Source organism: Talaromyces marneffei, chromosome 7 (assembly GCF_009556855.1).
Source record: "Talaromyces marneffei chromosome 7, complete sequence".
Classification (NCBI taxonomy): domain Eukaryota; kingdom Fungi; phylum Ascomycota; class Eurotiomycetes; order Eurotiales; family Trichocomaceae; genus Talaromyces; species Talaromyces marneffei.
The window spans coordinates 1599958-1619900 of record NC_072354.1 but is presented as its reverse complement, the minus strand read 5'-3'; the positions used below and the strand labels follow the sequence as shown (position 1 = coordinate 1619900).

Sequence of the window (19943 nt, the reverse complement as noted above, 5' to 3'; positions counted from 1 at the left end):
TACATATGAGGCGAATGAAGCTTTCTTTTTGATCGGAAGTCAATTACATGTCAATTATATAGTTTGTTCTCTCAGTAGAAGCTCTGGTGTAGCCGTGGGTTGATCTGGATAGTTTCTTATGAGATGCTCCTACAGAGTTACGGTCAACGGGTACCTACGGTAGGTACGGCAGATGATGACGTCGCCGTTCCTTGCATGTGATTTGCCGGCTGGACCATGAAGCATTAACGATGCCACATAACTATCTCTATAGAGTATAATTAAGCACATACCGCACAGTCACGCTACATTCTTTTGTTCTTTTCTAAACCGAATGAATACTCACACATCGACTCGGTGCATCGAACCTCGACAGATCAATCACAGTGGAAGCTCGGCGCACGAGTTGTGGGCAGGGTGCATACCGCGGCTAAGCAGCTGCCAATCACCGCGCGCATAGCGGCCATCTGTCACTCCTGTAGGTCTCCGTCCGCCCATGGTCAACGGTCGCCTCAACCTTTAACTCAACTATCGTATTGTCTGACACCAGCGTTCGTTATTCGTCTAACTACCCAATGTCGCAGTCAATACAAACAATGCTATCGGCGTGATCCACTCTCCACTGCCGCCCAGCCAATCCTTCGTCGCAGCCCTCCACAATCATCCGAATACTCTATCTGAACAGAGCCCAGACGCCCGCCCCAGTGGGTGTCCGACAGCGGGGACCATACAGCGTGGTCACCATGACTTCGGCGCACGACGATACAACGGCCCTTGTGGCTACTGCTGATATAGCTGCCATATCAATACCACCGCCGTTAGACGCTGCGTCCTCCTCCGCAATCTCGCTTCCGACACCGCTGCTAAATGAGGAGGAGAACACTTTGTCAGCTGCCACCACCCCCTCACCACCACCTTTCTCCTCATATATTTCTTCGACTTCGGCCTCGACAATGGCGATGCGAACACTCCCTGCTGTTCCTCCGCCCGTCGAGACTGCCATGCCCGGTGCGTTGGGCCAAGTGTTGGTTTTCGTTCTACATACCATCCCCAGTATATTATTCTGGGTGATCGGGTTTGCGACGATAACGCTTCCGACGTGGTTGTTTACGTTGTTTTCGATGAGTTTGACGTTCACCATGAATTTCACTACCCTGTACGCCCGGCTTCCCTCCCTCCATGCGAAATTTGTGAAGGAACTAACGTTTCTGTAGAATGATCATTTTCTTCGCCCTCATGTCCACCGTGATATGGTTCATTCGCTACCGCTACCTGACCATGTACAGCCGTCTCCCCCCCGAACCGCAACGCAAAGAACCTCAAATCGACCTATTCCCCGATACGCAAGAAGGAGATTCGAAACCAGGGCTGGCGAATTATCTCGATGAGTTTTTGAGTGCAATTAAAGTTTTTGGATACTTGGAGAGGCCTGTGTTTCATGAATTGACGCGGACGATGCAGACCAGAAAATTGATGGCGGGGGAGACGCTGCTGTTGGAAGAAGAGAAGGGGTTTTGTTTGGTGGTTGATGGACTCGTCCAAATTTTTGTAAAATCAATTCGTGGGAATGAGGCGGGGTCGAATGCAAGTACGCCTGGCATGGAGGATACAGATGACGAAGATATACATCAGACGGATGGGAATCAGGGATATCAATTGTTGACGGAGGTTAAGAATGGGGCATCCATGTCGTCTCTGTTCTCGATTTTGACGTTGTTTACGGAAGATGTTCATTTACGCCAGGGGAGCGAAGATAGCGCACGGAACGTGTCTCAAAAATCTCCTTTCCCGCCCTCGATGCCGGGCAGTCCTGGAAGCTTTGCACGTGGACCTCAGCTAGGATCTCCGCCTACACCGCATACAGCGGAAGGTCTTGGAGTTGCACCATTGCCTACGGTGCCACCCTTGGATTTGGAGGAATCAGCCGAACAGAGCAAGACCGGCACAAGTACTGCCGAGCATTCGCCCAAGGTCCCGCCACCCACACAACCTCAAGGTCATCGTCAGGCTCATAAACCGAAATCGGTACATCCTGATATTGTGGCGCGGGCAATGGTCGATACTACTATTGCAATTATCCCGGCAAGCGCATTCCGTCGACTGACGAGAATGTATCCCCGAGCTACGGCACATATTGTCCAGGTCATTCTCACGCGTTTACAGAGAGTCACGTTTTCGACTGCGCATGCGTACCTGGGTCTGGATACAGAAGTGCTCAGCATTGACAGACAACTCCACAAATTTACGGCCCATGACTTGCCGAATGATCTGCGAGGCAGTGCTTTGGAACGGCTCAAAGATAAGTTCAGACAGGAGCGAGAACGCCTCGGACCAAACGACGACTCCAAAGGAATCGCTCTACATAACCCCCAAGCGCACCGAAGACGTCGATCAAGTAGTTCCTTGCTCAAAGAGGTCGCTCTACAGACCAAGATTGCTGCTTCGAGAAGGCACTTGTCCATGTCTAGTGATAATTATTCGTCGTCTAATGTGAATCCTGGCGATCTGTTGTCGACTATTCAACTGAATCGCTACGGAAACCGGTCTGATGCTGGGCGTAGATCGCCATCTCAGAGCCAGGTTACGCCGTTTGCTGAGGCTGCTAGTCCTCTAGCTCAGGTTAACCATTCGCCGTTTAGAGGTGTTCCTACGCATATGGCTACTTCGCCATTCTTGCGGAGAGAATCTCTCGATGAGGATGCCATATTTCGTGAATCACTTGTTGAATGTATGATGAAGGGTATTGGGCTGACGTCGAGTACGCGCGATGCTCTGCGAAAGGCGTACTCGGGCGAACAGTCGCCCAAACTTGTATCATATGATTCGCGAAGACAAAAAGCTGTGTTCAACAATGCATTTGGATTTATGGATCCATTCGATGATGCGGATTCGGAGTCAATGATGTCGATGTCTGTGACGAGTGCCGGCGGAACTTCTCCTGTTCACAACCTTCGAGAGGAACTACGAAGTGAAATTGAGATTGTCTCTTTCCCACAAGGATCTGTCTTGGTAGAACAAGGCGAACGGAATCCAGGTTTGTATTATGTGATTGATGGCTTTTTGGACGTCGGTGTCCCCATCAGTGATCGTGGAGATGACCTCGTCGGTACATCGAAGGGTTCTGAGGAGAGTTTCCCAACGCTGAAACGCACAACAACTAGCTCGTCGCGCATACCTCACGTGGACCCAAAACGCCGGAAATATCCTCGTCGGTCCTTGTATCTAATCAAACCAGGTGGTATGCAGGGATATGTGGGATCCGTCGCGTCATATCGCTCGTTTACGGATGTAGTGGCCAAGACAGATGTTTACCTTGGGTTCCTGCCACGAGCGACCCTTGAGCGGATTGCAGAGCGATATCCCATCGTTTTGTTGACGCTGGCCAAACGATTGACTAGTGTTTTGCCGCGGTTGATTCTGCATATTGATTTTGCCTTGGAATGGGTACAAGTCACCGCTGGTCAGGTTATTCATCACCAAGGCGACGATAGTGATGCTATTTATATTGTTCTTAATGGTCGATTGCGGTCCGTGCTTGAGGGTAAAGGAGGGAAGATTAGGGTTCTGGGGGAGTATGGTCAGGGCGAAAGCGTTGGTGAACTCGAGGTGATGACGGAATCCACCCGGCCAGCAACGCTCCATGCCATTCGTGACACAGAACTAGCAAAATTCCCGCGGTCGTTGTTCAATAGTCTTGCTCAGGAACACCCCGGTATTACGATTCAGATTTCGAAACTGATTGCGCAGCGGATGAGGGATCTTATCTACAATCCTTTGTTGACTGAACCGTCTTATGTCCCTCGTGATATTAGTACGGCGAATACGGCTACGTCGACAGTGAATATGCGTACCGTGGCTATTCTGCCGGTGACCGTGGGTGTCCCGGTGGTCGAATTCGGCAATCGGTTGATGAATGCATTCACTCAGATCGGGGTAATGAATGGCGTGACCTCGTTAAACCAGGCAGCTATCTTGAATCATCTCGGTCGACACGCGTTTAGCAAAATGGGTAAACTCAAACTCGCGCAGTACTTGGCTGATCTCGAAGAAAAGTACGGCATGGTGTTGTACATTGCAGACACAAATGTCAATTCGCCATGGACGCAGACGTGTATCACGCAAGCGGACTGTATTCTTCTGGTAGGATTGGCAGAAGGTTCATCTGCTATCGGCGAATATGAGCGGTTCTTGCTCGGAATGAAGACAACTGCACGTAAAGAGCTTGTCTTGCTACATGCCGAGCGGTACTGTCCAGCGGGACTGACTCGACGCTGGTTGAAGAATCGGGTATGGATTAATGGTGGCCACCACCACGTTCAAATGTCGTATCATCTAACGACTGAACCCACACACCCGCGCACAAAACGGTTCGGAACGGCCTTGAAACAACGCGTGCAAGTCATTCAAGCAGAAATTCAGAAGTACACGTCTCGCCGGATTCATCAAACTCCATTGTATTCACAGCAAACTCCCTTCAAAGGTGATTTCCATCGCCTGGCGCGTCGACTATGTGGAAAATCAGTCGGACTGGTCCTCGGTGGTGGCGGTGCGCGCGGCATCGCACACGTCGGCGTTATCAAAGCCATCGAAGAAGCCGGTATCCCCATCGACATTGTCGGCGGCACATCGATCGGCTCGTTCATCGGGGCTCTCTACGCCCGTGACGCAGACGTGGTACCCATGTACGGCCGCGCCAAGAAGTTTGCTGGTCGAATGGGCAGTATCTGGCGTTTTGCGCTCGACGTAACCTACCCAGCTGTCTCATACACAACGGGCCACGAATTCAACCGGGGAATCTTCAAGACCTTTGGCGATAGCCAGATTGAAGATTTCTGGCTTGAATTTTATTGCAACACGACCAACATCAGCAAATCGCGCAACGAGTTCCATTCTTCTGGTTACGTATGGCGATACGTACGTGCATCAATGTCTCTTGCCGGCTTACTACCACCCCTCTGCGACGAAGGCAGTCTGTTACTTGACGGTGGTTACGTCGACAATCTAACAGTAGCACACATGAAATCTCTCGGCGCCGACATCATCCTGGCCGTCGACGTCGGCAGTCTCGACGACAACACACCGCAAGACTACGGCGACACCCTTTCCGGATTCTGGACATTTGTTAACCGCTGGAACCCCTTCTCGTCAACCCCCAACCCTATAACCCTCAGCGAAATCCAAGCCCGGCTAGCCTACGTTTCGTCCGTTGACAGTTTGGAAAGAGCAAAGATCATGCCGGGATGTCTATATATGAGGCCACCAATTGACCCCTACGGGACACTGGAGTTTGGCAAGTTTGACGAGATTTATGAAGTGGGGTATACGTATGGGAAAAAGTTTTTGGATAAGTTGAGGGCTGAGGGGACACTGCCGGTTATGGAGGAGTCGACGGAGGAGAAGAAGCTGAGGAGAACTATGGCGCCGAGGAGAGCGAGTATTTAGTCGACCTAAGACCGACTCTTCTTTTTATTTGTTTCATTTTGTGTGTTTGGGGCATGGCGTCAGAGGTGTTCTTGTATAATTGGATTTACTGCATAGCGTTACCAGGGGTATGCATACACGGCGCTGAACTTTCTTTTTGACTGGGGGGTACATGTACATACATATCTAGCAGACTTGAATAACATTGACTCGATACACGCGCATATTCATCCACCTCACTGGATCGCTAGCTAGATAATATTGACAAGTTCACAGTCTGTCTGGTATTCGGATAGTTCTCGTCACATATACCATTTCCTTCCCTGTCCGGGCATCTTCATCATCCGCGTCTTGGAAAGGGAGAGGGAGAGGGACATATCGCCGATAATGTAACCAACTCTCATTTTTCCTCCTCCCATCCCCATCAACAAGCTGGCTCTTCTTCCGCTGCCCCGATGAAAACGGCGGACGTGGCGGTGACATTTCAGCTTCAGACTGCGAAGAAACCCAAAAATCACAGATCCTCCTCTCCGCGCTTGGAATACAGCCCTCTTGGGTCAGAATATCATCTGCTACCCTGACCGAATGGTCTAGTTTCGTTCTCTGGTCTGGTTGGTTCAGAGGTGTGTCGGAAGGAGGGTAAGAACCCTCTTCTAACCCAACGATTATCGCGACGAGTTGTGCGGCGGGGCGACAAAGGAACATTCCTTGAATTTCCGTCGCACTGCCGTTAGCAGTTGCTGCATTGGGGCTGGAGAGGAGATGGATTGCTCTTCGGCGCAGATCTGGGAAGCGGCATTTTAAGGCGGTTATGAATAATGGCAGGAAACTGCCTAGTTCGAATGAGAAGGGCTGCCTTTCTCCTATTGTCGTATGGGAAATTGCCCCGGCTGCTGCTACTGGTGGTGGGACTGAGGAGGAGGAGGAGGAGGAGGAGGAGGAGGAGGATATGGTATCCGCATAATCCAGTATCTTTTCGAATGCGTGCTTATGCAGATCATACGCTGTTTCGTCGCTATTTAGGCAGGTTTGTGTTTCGAGTAGGATTGAAGTATGATTCATCAAGAGGGTTGTGATTGTGATGTCTCCTTTTTGTAGCGGAAGGGTCAGGGGTGAGGATGTGAAGTTGTCATGCCAGTGGTGGAGTCGATACTCTAATTGTGCTTGTCTGGTGGCTAGTGGGTGTGAGGCTGGTATATTTAGGCTGCCTGTTTGCGCGCGAAAGGATTTGATAGCGAGGAGTAACTGTTTCATGTCCGAGGTCATTTCGAACAGTGCATTCCTCGCTTCGTCGATAGACTCAAAGAAATCATTGACCACTGGTTGATCAGGTATATCGTCCTCAATCGACATCCCGCTGAAAATCAAAACCTGGGTTCGTAGACGTCGAAACATGGCTTTCACGACACGCTTCAGCCCAGACTCCGCCAACCCGTTAGCCACTAGCTGTATACCTCGCGTATACAACCCCAACACAGCTTCGTAGTTTGCCTGTAAAAGTTCAATAGCAATATAAATGATCGTCCCAACTAACAAAAGATTCATATCCACCATCCCGCTGCGGCTAATTCGCTGTCGTAATCCGGCCAATGAGCGGGAATACCACGCCAACGCATTTTGATGATACTCATACTTGACTGTCACAGGCGCGCTAATCAGCGCTGTTGGCTTAGATTCATCAGTCAAGGGGTGGCGTTCAAATAGCGCGCTTAGGGAGATTATACCGTCCCAGATTGCGGGTTCGGTGCGGCAGAGTTGCAGGACATGTACACTCCAGAAGGGGTGGTCCAAGCTGCCGGAGAGCGAAGGGGCGGCAGTATGGAAGTAGTACTCAAAGCAGCGCCTTTCGCGGGATGTGGGATTTGATAATGCTCCTACTGGTAGGTTTAGAGGTTTGATGGGTGGTCTTTGATTGTGTTGATGTTTGAAGATACTATCTGTGTAAGTGCATTTTCGGCCTGTGCTGGTGCATTTTGAGCATTGCGGGTGTTCTTCGGTGCATCGGATGCGACGGATTCTTGGTTATAGGTGAGCAAGCCAGTTGATAGGGTGGAGATTGAGGTTTAGGGCTATCAGTGAGGAAACGGACTTGCATGTGTCACATCCTGTTCTCGACTTGGGCTTGCCGATTCGGCCAGTCATCCTGAGAACCCTCAATAAACTTAAATACTCAACTTTTTGATGAGTATGAAGCTCCATGACTCATCTGGGACCAAACTTCATGATGAGGAAACGGTTGGAACAGCGTGAAGATGTTACGAGGATATACAACGTAGTAGATTATGTGGCCCGTGCTTCCCCAGATTGATTGCGCTAGTCCGTAAGTAGTAAGGCTTCAACAAGCTCTAATGACGCCGCGTTGTCCAACTTGGTTGCCTTCACTGTTGAATATACGCCGAGCAACAACATATCTTGTATGGTGCTTGTCTAATACAATGCGACAACATCTCCACGCTCATTAACATGGTCTCACTCTGGCCCTGGAAGGTACATCCCCATCAATCGTCCCACCATCATCACAAGCGCTGACGAAAGCTAATGACAACAGGGCGAAGACAACTCCCCCGCCTCCTTCGAAAAGACACTCTCAAACCTCTCCACAAAAGCGACAGAGACAAATACTCAACTAGACAAACTTCGTCAACAAGCGCGTCGCTTCAAGGCGTTGTGGACGCTGTACTCGGTGTTTATCTACCTGCTCTATTCGACTATTGATGTGTTGGTGTTGGGATGGCAGAATTGGGGATATTGGGAATGGGGCGCTGTTCTGGGCGGTCCTTTTGTGTTTGTCTCCTTTGTTCTATTGACATTTATCTATTAGGGGTTCTGATGATGGGACAGAGTATATACCGTTCGAACCGTTGGGAGCCGCATGTTTGATTATCGCATAAATCGGTCTCAGAATTATCTGGATAGTCTCAACAAACAGCGAGACAAGACGATTGAAAAGTTGAAGGTTGCCACAAAATACAATTCGACGCAGCAGTTGCTGGAAAAGTATGGTGGAGAATCGCCAAAGCCGAAGACAGCGAACAAGAATGGCGGCACCAAGAAGAAAGATAATGATCAGCAGCAACGAAAGACGCAGGACAACGCCCCCGAAAGAACGGGACTACCGCCTCCGCCAACGGCGAATATAAGACGGTATCCACAGAACGATGCTCCCGCAGCGGCACCATCACCACCATACAATCAACCACGTCCCTCTCCACGGAACGACAAACCTTTACCGCCCCCTCCATCTGCAGATGCAACTTACGCTGAGAAACCCGGATTTGCGCCCAACGCTTTCCCGCCTTCAGCACAACCGCAATATGCTTCAGGCGGAACACCGAAATGGTACGATCGTCTCATGGATGTATTGTTAGGCGAAGACGAGACCTCGCCGAAGAATAGATTGGTTCTGATTTGTCAGAATTGCCGGCTTGTTAATGGCCAAGCCCCACCGGGGATCAAGAGTTTAGGTGAATTGGGGAGATGGAGGTGTGGGAGTTGTGGGGCGTGGAATGGGGAGGAGACTGAGGCTAGGAAGGTTATTGCCGACATTCAGCGGGAGGTTACAGAGGATAGACAGGCGGCTAAAATGGCAGATGATGAAATGTCTGCATCTGAAGAAAATGATGATGGAGAATTGATCAGCAAGGAGGAGGGGGAAGATGAAGGAGACGAACAATCCGAGAAGCAAGAAGAAATTCAAACAATTCCCGAGAAGACGGGAACGACACAGTCTGAACCTCAACCGCAGAGCGGAGTCGAGATGAGATCCCGAAGCAAGAAAGGAAAGAAATGACCGGGTTGTTGTTCTCAGGAATCCGTCTAGTAGATAGCCTATTGTTAAGCATTGAGCGTTATTGCTAGTTTAGTATATTATATTGATATATTCTTACTTCATCCCCAGTTGTGTATTGAGTTAGATCGAGTTTGTGGATAAATATGAAACCTTGCAGTCTTGAGTTAGGATTACGGTGGAGTCACAATTCACCCAACTTACCTAAATAGATATATCGTAAGTATTATTTACTCGGACGCCAGTGGAGTGAGGGCGGTCTTTTATTCCCGAGAGTGATAGCGTTGGCCGGTTTCAATGAACTCTGGTGATAGAAGTGCAAGAACGCTTCGTTATACTCAACTTCGTTATGAATCATAGACTACTCAGTCTCTCAAAGTCTAAAAATCTGCACTACGTTTCTACCTGAGCCTCATTTTAGCTAAATTCCAACCAGGAAAATTACTCATATCAAGGGGTAGTTCGACTTAAGGTTTTCTCGCCGTTGCCCTGATTGAATGGTCGTTCCGCTGGTATATGCCCTGAGGAATTGGATTGGCAACGAGTATCCAACAAGAATTCCTCATGTGCTAGCTACATAGGTGGGGAGAGATTAAACACAGCTCCCTGCATCTCGTACAAGACCTCGTTCCATACCTATAATCAATCCAATGGGGCGCCCCCCTTCCAAAGTTGAGCAGACCAATCAAGGATTGGAAGGGCATAGTAACCTTCCTTTTACCCTGGACGGTAAGGGTTGTCGAAGATTGGGTATTGAGGACTCGCCCTTGGTAGAGACAGCCCTGCTTTGAGGGGATGACATATTGACCACACGGTAACTACGGAGTAACTTAATTAGTTGACATGAAAGTCATGTGCTCCTTCGAAGTACGGGGTTGCATATTGATCACCGTGGGACAAAACAAGAAGAAAATAACCTCCGAACCTGCTGTTCAAATTATCGGTAGGTTCAGAGTTTTAACATATATCGAACCTTAAAAAATTTAAAAGAAATCAAATTCGGAGAAACATTGAATTTACCGCAGTCTATACTTTTGTATCAAATAAGTGATTAACGAGTACCTCATGAGGTCTATCAATCGCGAGTACGTAAGAAAAGCCTTGCATCATGGTCTGCAAGGTAAACCCGGCAGGATACGGCGGGGCATCACATTGTCAACATTAAGTAGTTAGGGCTTTGATTAAATTCAACTAGGAGGTCAGGAATGTGTCAAGTGTCAACCCTATATTCACATTTCACCCTGCCACATTCTTGTCTACGGTCTACCCCGACTTTTCCAGTCTGGCACGTATCGGAGTGTGCCGGATTGACGTAGATGCATATCTGCAGAGATATCAATCATATCGAGGGTCATCTGACAACTCATCTCATGCATGAGCGGAGAGAGAGAGAGTCTCGAGGGAGCCGAGTCGCATTGTGTGACGGAAGACGGCGGAACAATTCGCCAGTCTTGCAGACTCGTGAAGAATCCCATAGTAAAAGATGAAATATGCCAAGACCGTCGGTGCCGGTGGGCGACGATCGACCGCTAACCAGAAACGGAATAGCGCCGGATGATTACCCAATGTGGAATGGTGCGTTTGCAGAATGGGGATTGACGTCATCCTTCTCTTTTGCACGCATCATTTTGGTTGTTGCAAAGATGAATCAATCTCTGTTGGGCAGGCTTGCTTATTCCGGCTTGGCTATGATGCCCACTGGGAGTCTGGGACACAGCTGGTGTATCAGCTTCTCCAAACTGCTGACCATCGAGGAGGAGAGTTCAGCCTCTGCTCTCGTCATGTACTCGACAAACTGACAAAAGAAATGAGAACTAGAAGAAAGCTAATCATAACAATGCCACAAACTTTTTCAGTATCAGGTGACGTCAATCGAAAGCTTACTTGCTTCTCGGCAACGGTATCCGAATTATCCTCGAAAAGTGGGCTGACCCGAGTATCCATCCATCCATCCATCCATTCCACACACGCCAGAGAATACCTCCCTCCATTATCATGCCATCCATCTTAACTCATAGTAGAATTTATCCTCCAACCAGATTCACCGTGCACAAAGACAAAATTTTCTGATAAAAAATTTTTCCTTTTTTTTTCCCTTTTTTTTTTTTGTGATATTCCCTTCTTCGACGTACCGATGTCCCCATTTCCGTCCAGTGCCGTGACTCACCGGCTATTGACCTATGAATTGGACATCTCGCCACAGTTAACTGTCAGAACGATGATCGCATGTATGTGCCACTGCGAGATTGCGGGCCGCCTTTGAGGACATGGGAGATATGATGGCTACTATGTACGTAGTAGGCGCCTTGCGTGACTTAGATAGTATTTGAATTTGGGGTATACCTTGCATATGCCATACATGTCACTACGTCCATGCTTGGCTAGAACCATAATCTACCTGGCTTAATTCCTTGGGCCGACCTACTTAATTGACAACACCTTGGGGGTCTTGGCATATTCCACTGAAATTAATACTACGTAGTTCATAGTAAGTAGTCAAAATAGAGAGCATGAGTAAGGGTCCCACGTAGCTAATTTCCGCTTCTGTCGTCGATTTCTTGTGAACGTGCCTATTTCTCCCGATTTTTATTCTTCTGGGCTGCTGTCTGATTGTATCGCCATCACACAATGACGCAGTTTGGTGGTCTCTACCAAAAATCTTCTTGTCCCAATGGTCAATGTAGAATCTAGAACTCAGTATGTCGTCACACGTCGACTGCGGTCCAATGTATGGGACAAACCTTGCCATCAACCTAATTTCTAGCCAATTATTGACTCGATCCACGGATGGTCGCGGAGCACAGTGTTAGATTTGCCTAATCCAGAACGGACGGCTCGTGGTTCGGGTTTGGGTGATGTTGGTATGAGGTTGCTGTCCCACCTGCTGCACTGCAGGTATAAAGACGTTGATCGTTCCCAGACGGTCGCCCTGGAATTCTTTCCTCATCATCACACCATAACATAACAGCCAGACCAAAAACGCCAATCACACTCCGCCACAGCAAGAGTCAATCATCAGCCGCATACATACAATAACTCTAGCCTAGCTTAATCAGTACTCAATCCCACGTTCAACTTCAACCGACATAATGGCCATGCTCTCGTCATCATTGTCCCGGCCCATCCTCCTGGGCATCCGAACCATGCAATGGGCCAGCTCCGTCATCGCCTTGGGTATATACGCCTACTTTGTGCATCACCAGCGCAGTGGCACAAACCCCATCTTCAATCTAGTCATTTCTGTCCTGTCCGTTGTCTTCTTCATCCCTGCTTTCGTGTCGCCGTTCATGACCGTGCTCAGCAAGTGGGTTGCTTTGATTGATATGGTGTTTTCGTACCTGTATGTCCCCTTTTTCTGTCTACTGCTAAGATTTCATGGTGCTAATTCTGATAGATGGTTGACGGCATTCGTCCTCGCCGCACAGAGCTACAACTACGGTGATGTCTACTTGAAGGCCCCCTCCGGCGTCAGGGTATCTATTAAGCATGCTGCTGAGTCTTTTACTTTCCTCGCTTTGTAAGCCCCCCACTATATATATACCCCTCATGGAGTGTGAGCTATATACTAATAAGACTAGCATTTTTACCTTCTTCGGCCTCCTCACCGAGGTCGCGACTCGCTGGACCGATGCTGATGATACGCCTGTGACTCGCGAGAAGCATAATGGTGATACTCGTGCTCCTCTCGATGCCCCGGCCAATCCTACTGGACCTGCTGCCGTGTAATTGATTCCCCATTAATACCTGAACAGGGAAAGAAGATGAGGAATCACTTCAATACCATGTCTCGTTGGCCGATCTTCCCTTGACGATGCGATACTCTTGATGAAACGTTGAGATATCATGAGATATGATGGATGATATGAGTGGAAAAGAAATTCAACGCGTGTACATTTTGATACCTGTTGCTGCTGCTGCTCTTGTTTGTTAGCGTACGGATGTCTTCCCCCCTTTCTTCTGGATTGTCTTTTGGTACTTTCTGGTTAGGCGGGTTGGAGTATGTCCTGGCTTGTTGTCTGTTTTCTCATATGTCTTGTGTGGCTAGTGGTCCTTAAGTAATACCTAATACCGTATTGTGAATAACTTCAATTCATTCTCCTAATTCGTCAGTCGCATATCATTCACATAAGAAGTAGAACTGAATCATCCCCAAAAGATAGATCTATACAAGGGATTCTCAACGCTGATTGGCTGCATTAACATGGCGACCCGGCCACATGGATCCTTTAGTTAGTACTTTCCACTGCACCTAAATAAGCGCCAAGCGCTGCGCCTAGCTCCTTCCCTTCCTCCACACTCCGGAAACTGACAGCTTACCTATAACTCTCCGTACAAACATCAGAGCATTTCATTTCTTCTTGTTGTTTTCGTGTTTTGATTATTTGGTTGATTTTTAGTATTTAATAATTTCATCCGACGACGACCATTCCATCTGATTCCTTCCATTCCTCTCACACTATCAGCATTCGCTCCGTTCGGAGCAACAACACCATGTTCCAGGTACATATACACCTCCCGTCCCATTCTTCCTCTCTGATAACCCATCTGACTTGTTGACCAGCGCATCCGCGGCGCTATAGACGCGCGCATCGCCGAAGAACAGGCCCGCCAACGCTCCGCCCAAGAAGCCACCGCCCGTCCAGTCCGGAGACCATCAGCCCGTACCCCCAACGCCCGACAGCGAAGTAATAGCGCCCTACTGCAGACGAGGGGTCCAGATCCGAAGGAATTCGAGTTCTCGATTGGTGATGATGATTCTACTGGTACGCCGCCGTCGGGGTTAAGTAGGTCGGGGACGCCGAAGTTGGAGGGTGCTAGTACTACGTCGGGGTCTACGGCTGTGGAGAATACTCAGAATGAGGGCGCGGAGGCTGAAGGAAAGGATGGGGAGAAAAAAGAGGCCGGCGAGGAAGGGAAAGACAAGGCCACCGAGAGTGCAGAGAAGCCACCCGAGTTACCGATTGAAGTGAGATCGAAACTGCGACGGTTGGATAAGATTGAGTCTAGATACAATGGTATGAACCTATACACTTGCCATACTTTCCCTACCGGGCTAACGATGTGGTAGATCTGCACAAAGCGTACAAAATGGCACATGCGCGAGTCCTATTGATCGAATCGTTCGAATCGGCATTGAGAGAAAATACGCCGCTGACATCGATCGGAGACCCGAAAGCCTTGACGGAATATTTGAATCAGATGTCGCTGAAAAACGATATGTTGATGGACGAACTGAAGAGAGTGACTTCGGATCGGGATGATTTTAAGAAGAAACTGGCCACAGCGGAGAAGGCGACCAAAGAGGCATTGGATGAGGTTGCTACTCTTAAAGAGCAGAAACAGTCTGAAAAGGGTCTGGAAGAGAAAGAAGAGAAGAAAAAGACTGAAACTGAGAAGCCAGAATCAGAGGACTTTTTCTCGTTTGATAATGAGATTCCACGACTAGAGTCGGAGGTTCAGGAGAAACAGGAAGAGATCGAGAAACTTTCGACTGAAGTGGATAAGCTCAAGCGTGACTTGACTGTGGCCAGGGAGTCGACGGAGAGTATGGTCATTACATTGGAATCGACTACCCGAGAGTTGGAAGGATTGCGAGATTTCAAGGACAAGCATGAATCCGAGCTCGAGGAGCTGAAATCTACGAAACAGAAGGAGATTGATGATATCAAATCCAAACTGGAATCTGCCGAGTCTGCTGTCGAAAAGTCGACTACCGAGTTATCTGAAGTCAAGCGTCAGCTTACTGAAAAGTCAGAAGAGATTGATCGTCTGAAGACAGAAGCTGCGAATGCCACTTCACAAGTGAATACTTCCGAGCTAAACGAAAAGATTTCCCTCATTGAGAAAGACAAGGCAGACAAGGAAAAGCGCTTGGGTGTTATCGAAGGGCTGGTCAACAAGTTGAAATCCCAGGTCAAAGATGGCGAGGAAACTATATCTTCACTACGGACGGATCTTGCTGGAAAGAGCAACCAAGTAGGAGAATTGGAGAAGATTGTCAAGTTTGTTGATGATGGTCTTGGTTTCTCGCCGAAATGGAAGTCGACGCGGGAGTCTGTCGTGGCAGGAAAGACAGCCAGTTTCGATGATGTGCGTCAGATCTTGCAGGCTGAGACGAAGACGACCGAAATGACTTCAACACCCGCGCCACCTGCAGCGACCCAGGAAAGCCAAACAGGCGCTGGCGGCAAGAAGAAGAAAAATAAAAAGAAGAAAGGCAAACAGGCAGAGGAGGCCCCTATTAAGGAAACTCCAGAGGAGCCGGAAACGGAGGCGGCTATGATTGAAACTGCAGATGTGGCTGCTTTGGAAAAGAAGATCGAAGAGTTGACTGAACAGCTTACCGAAAAAGAAGCTGCCATTGATCGGTTGCATGCAAAGTTGAAAGGTGAAGACGATTTGAAAGAAGAAATTGAGTCTTTGCGGGATGAACTACTTAATATCGGCCAGGAGCACGTCGAGGCTAAAGATCAAGTCAAAACGCTCCTGGTCGAAAAAGCGGCTCTTGAAGAAGCTCGTGCAAAGATTGAAAAGGAGGTTGTTGAGTTACGCATGAACCATGCATCTGCCAGTGCCGACTCTGACAAGCTGCATACCGATCTGAAAGCTGAATTCGAAGAGTTGAAGCACAAATCGACAACATTGGAGAAAGACCTTTCTGCTGCTCAACAGCTAGCAGCGTCGCGGTTCAAGGATCTGACTGATCTGAAAAACACGATGCAAAAATTGTCACCGGAGTTGAAAAACCTGCGCGCCGAGTCTGCAGAGTTGAAAACTACAAAAGAGGAACTCAACAAGAAGGTGGCCGACTTTAAGAAGCTGGAGAACAAACACGAGGATTTGCGTGCCGAGGTCAAGTCGCTCAAGTCGAGTATCGCTGATCGCGAGAATGAAGTCAAGACTCTTAACCAAAAGATTCGACAGGAAACCGATAGCCGACTCAAGGCCGAGGAGTCATTGTCGGTTGTCAAGTCTGATCTACGTCAGAGTGAGACGAGGAAACAGCAGGCGGTTGAAACACAAGAACGGACTTCGAGAGACCTGTCCAGAGCACAGGAAGAATTGAAGAATCTACGAGCCAAGATGCGAGAGGTGGAAGAGAAATCTACCCAGCTTGACAGGGAGTTGAGCGGTCTAAGAGAAGAGATTCAGCTCAAGACAGCTCAACATGCCAGTGCGCAAAGCTTGATGACCAGCATGCGAGACCAAACATCCGAAATGGCAATGCAGATGAAAGAAGCCCGCGAGCGATGTGAAAGTCTAGAAGAAGAACTAGCCGAAGCCCATCGCTTATTGACAGAAAGAAGCCGTGAAGGTGAGACTATGCGCCGTCTATTGAACGAGATTGAAGGTCGCACGGATGCCAAAGTCCGCGATTTCAAAGAACGACTCGAAGCTGCTATCGAAGAGCGGGATAAAGCTGAAGACGAAGCAAACACTATGGGCCGTCGCCGCGCCAGAGAATTAGAAGAACTCAAAACCAAAGTACGCGAAACGGAAAAAGCGCTTAAAGCAGCCGAAAACGACAAAGAAGAGTTGGAATACGCGCAACGCGATTGGAAACGACGAAGGGATGATTTGGAGCTTCAGGCGGAACGCTCAGCACAGGAGGTCAAGGAAGTGCGACAAGCAATGGTCCAATTACGCGATGCCTTGGATGAAAGCGAACGACAAGTTCGAGAAATGGAGAAAGAGAAGTCAGAACTCCGTCGCTCGATCGAAGAGACCAACAACCGACTCGAAAAGTTGCGCAAAGCCAACAAGGCTCTGACAGATGAATTCAGTCGTGCCGGCACCCCTCAGAACGGCAATGGCACTGCTGCTGCCGCTGGTATAAGACCATCAACAATGGAATCCGGCATCACCTCATCCCGGTCATCAATCGACTCCAGTCGTCGTACCACTCCAGCACTCCCCGGTTCACGGGAACGAAACCCCTCCCTCGCACGCAGCGAGACACCTACCGAGCGTAGTCAAGGTGGAGGTTCTATCGATTATATATACTTGAAAAACGTACTGCTACAATTCCTCGAGCAAAAGGATAAGAATTATCAGAAACAACTCATTCCGGTTTTGGCGATGCTGCTACATTTTGACCGGTAAGTCCCCTTTTACGTATTGGATTGGATTGGTGAAATCGAGGCTAATTGTGGCATAGGACTGATGAGCAGAAGTGGATGAATGCTGTGATGTCACGATAATTCGATTCCAAGTATATAGTCAGAATAGACAGGAGGGTAGAATAATGTATATATACTATGTAAGATTCTTCAGATGTTGTTCGTGGTGTGCGGGTAGACCTAGATGCGTCGATTTCCAATAAGCTTAGGATTGTGTGGTGGGCCTCTCCGCAGTGGGGCTACGGCGTCTATAAAACTTTTTTCCCTGTACTCCATAACATAAGATGTTAAAAGTAAGCTTGTCAAAGGGCGCGACAATTGATATATAAGCCTATCAAATCCCTGTCTCAATTCCAATTAAAAACAAACCTACGAACCACAAACATAATTCGCAAGTCAACGAATTATAAGCAAAAATGTCCGACCAACCCACCATCCGCCTAGCCACCGAAAAGGGTACGTCCGATCTCCAAACCCCGCACCAATCCTTTCAACCCATGTCTATAAAAAAAACCCCCCTTACCTAACACCCCTCCCCAAACTTAAATCACGATGTTAATAACAGGGTATATATACAGATGTTGACTACATCCTCCAATTCATCCGCGAACTGGCCGACTACGAGAAAGCCTTGGATCAGGTCGAAGCCACCCCGGCCTCCTTGCTAGCTACCTTATCCTTCCCGGACTCCTCACCCGAATCACAACAGAAAAAGAAGGGATCAACGTACACCGCGCTGGTAATCCCGCCGGGCTCAGAGGTGCCAGTCGGTATGGCCCTGTATTTCTATAATTACTCGACGTGGCGGTCTGCGCCGGGCATATATCTAGAGGATTTGTACGTACAGCCTGTGGCCAGAGGGAAAGGGTATGGACTTGCTTTGTTCAAGTATTTGGCGAAGGAGGTGGTGCGGATTGGGGGGAAGAGGTTGGAGTGGTCGGTCCTGAAATGGAATGAGCCGAGTATTAAGTTTTACAAGGCTATTGGGGCCAGGGAGATGGTGGAGTGGGAGAAGATGATGCTTGATGGGGAAGGGTTGGAGAAGTTGGCTGGTCAACAATGAATTATTATAAAGGAAACAAGAAAAAAGAAACACGAATGGATTGGATTGTGAGAATATTTGGAACTGATGATTGATATTCATATATGGTTATATATATAGGAGCCGCTTTGAACTGTTTTAGAGGTCATTCTGGCTATTAGGTGGAATGATATCCATAGATCTGGCTACTATTCTGTATATATATTTTCTGTTCGCGGATGAAGTTTGGTATTATCAAAGAGCTTTACGCCGATGGGATGGATTGAATCCATTTGTACCGATATCCGAAATTCAACTTTGTCTAGGTCAAAGCCTCCCACTTCTCAAATGCAAGGATCGGAAGATCCTTGAGATAATCTGGAAGCTTGGGTTTCTCACCAACATAAGTAATGTATATGCGTCGATACCCGTCTTCCACACCTGCGTAGTATATGCCACGATAACTGTCATTTGGTCATTAGTCTCATATGTACAAGCCTGGGTAGTTAGATACAACGCACTTTTTCAACTTCTTCAACCGCTCATGTAAAATCACATGCGTCACATCCGCAAGAACCTCTTTAGCCAATTCCTCCGAGACCTTTATTCCCTTGTACCCACAAGGAACCCACCCCCATACGTGGTCCTCATTGTTGACGATTCCATCCTCATCGCGCTCGCTGGGCGGCATGGCGAGAGTGTCGCGCAGGCCTTCGTCAGATGCACCTTTTGCGGCAAATGCGACCAGGGACATTTCCCATTCGTAGCGGCGGCACTCCCAGCCCTTGCGTTGCTCGATTTGTTTGTTAAGTTCGGGAAGAGTGTAATACGTTTCCTTCGTCGCCGTCATGTTGGTTTGATTTTGAGATTGGGTTTTAATGATTTCATGTTTATCATACATTAGCTAGCTGGATTATATCCTATGCTGACAGCTTCCTTAGATGTATGTTTGGATGGAGTATGGCACAAGTTGACATCTTATTTTCTAGATTCAGATATGTTGATCGTCCAATACTATCTAAAATGGCGGAACAGTCTCAGAATCAACCTGTTGCTCTTTGTCTTCGAGCTAGCATAATACGCGTTTCGTATCGAGATGGTGAGTTCGCAAAGACGAATGGAATAAAGATATCCTGTTTATAGATCTCTTTATGTGAAAAATGCAAGTTATCAATCTCTTCTGCAAGGGTGTTGCGACCAGATATTAGGGCTAGATCACTGCCCGTTCTGGTTAGCTCTTCTTCCCAGAATGGTTAGCCTGGAACAAGTGGGTTAGGGTTTGTGTTAGGGTTACGAGTTGGAACGGGCTATTCACTGTTTCGCTGTCTTCCCCGCCGGCAGTTACGTAGCTTGGTACAGCTGCATCATGCCGACCTCAACTGAACTTGATGCTATGTGGTTAACTGTGTTATCAAGACAACTGTTTAATCAGCAAGGTTTGCCTTGTTTCCGGAGTTGGGGAGTGCATCGGATATTGTTCCCATGACGCGGTGGCAGATGATCTGATAGCCGTATCTCTGAGACCCCCAAGGGACAAGGGACCCCTCCCATCTTCTCTTTTGCTCGTTCTCTTGTTTGTATGCATGGCCCTACAGATAATGTAACATCCTGATTC

At 48.3% G+C, this 19943-nt stretch overlaps 7 protein-coding genes across 7 annotated transcripts; 5 read left to right on the top strand and 2 right to left on the bottom strand.

The window, feature by feature from the left end:
- Positions 1-722: 722 nt before the first annotated feature.
- Positions 723-5421, top strand: EYB26_009240 (uncharacterized protein; the record flags this gene model as incomplete). The annotated part of the gene is made up of 2 exons (XM_054268490.1): positions 723-1135; positions 1194-5421. The coding sequence occupies 2 exons, from the start codon at positions 723-725 to the stop codon at positions 5419-5421; spliced, it is 4641 nt and encodes a 1546-aa protein (XP_054124465.1).
- A 249-nt stretch (positions 5422-5670) lies between these two features.
- EYB26_009239 (uncharacterized protein) lies at positions 5671-7542 on the bottom strand (the record flags this gene model as incomplete). The annotated part of the gene is made up of 2 exons (XM_054268489.1): positions 5671-7417; positions 7490-7542. 2 exons carry the CDS (start codon positions 7540-7542, stop codon positions 5671-5673), a joined length of 1800 nt encoding a protein of 599 aa, XP_054124464.1.
- A 321-nt stretch (positions 7543-7863) lies between these two features.
- EYB26_009238 (uncharacterized protein) lies at positions 7864-9190 on the top strand (the record flags this gene model as incomplete). The annotated part of the gene is made up of 3 exons (XM_054268488.1): positions 7864-7887; positions 7949-8184; positions 8242-9190. The coding sequence occupies 3 exons, from the start codon at positions 7864-7866 to the stop codon at positions 9188-9190; spliced, it is 1209 nt and encodes a 402-aa protein (XP_054124463.1).
- A 3086-nt stretch (positions 9191-12276) lies between these two features.
- EYB26_009237 (uncharacterized protein) lies at positions 12277-12913 on the top strand (the record flags this gene model as incomplete). Its single annotated transcript, XM_054268487.1, has 4 exons — positions 12277-12434; positions 12489-12527; positions 12582-12704; positions 12766-12913. 4 exons carry the CDS (start codon positions 12277-12279, stop codon positions 12911-12913), a joined length of 468 nt encoding a protein of 155 aa, XP_054124462.1.
- A 765-nt stretch (positions 12914-13678) lies between these two features.
- EYB26_009236 (uncharacterized protein) lies at positions 13679-17388 on the top strand (the record flags this gene model as incomplete). Its single annotated transcript, XM_054268486.1, has 4 exons — positions 13679-13687; positions 13749-14202; positions 14256-17286; positions 17346-17388. 4 exons carry the CDS (start codon positions 13679-13681, stop codon positions 17386-17388), a joined length of 3537 nt encoding a protein of 1178 aa, XP_054124461.1.
- Positions 17389-17723: 335 nt separating this feature from the next.
- EYB26_009235 (uncharacterized protein) lies at positions 17724-18370 on the top strand (the record flags this gene model as incomplete). Its single annotated transcript, XM_054268485.1, has 2 exons — positions 17724-17763; positions 17886-18370. The coding sequence occupies 2 exons, from the start codon at positions 17724-17726 to the stop codon at positions 18368-18370; spliced, it is 525 nt and encodes a 174-aa protein (XP_054124460.1).
- Positions 18371-18650: 280 nt separating this feature from the next.
- Positions 18651-19178, bottom strand: EYB26_009234 (uncharacterized protein; the record flags this gene model as incomplete). Its single annotated transcript, XM_054268484.1, has 2 exons — positions 18651-18792; positions 18850-19178. 2 exons carry the CDS (start codon positions 19176-19178, stop codon positions 18651-18653), a joined length of 471 nt encoding a protein of 156 aa, XP_054124459.1.
- Positions 19179-19943: the final 765 nt, after the last annotated feature.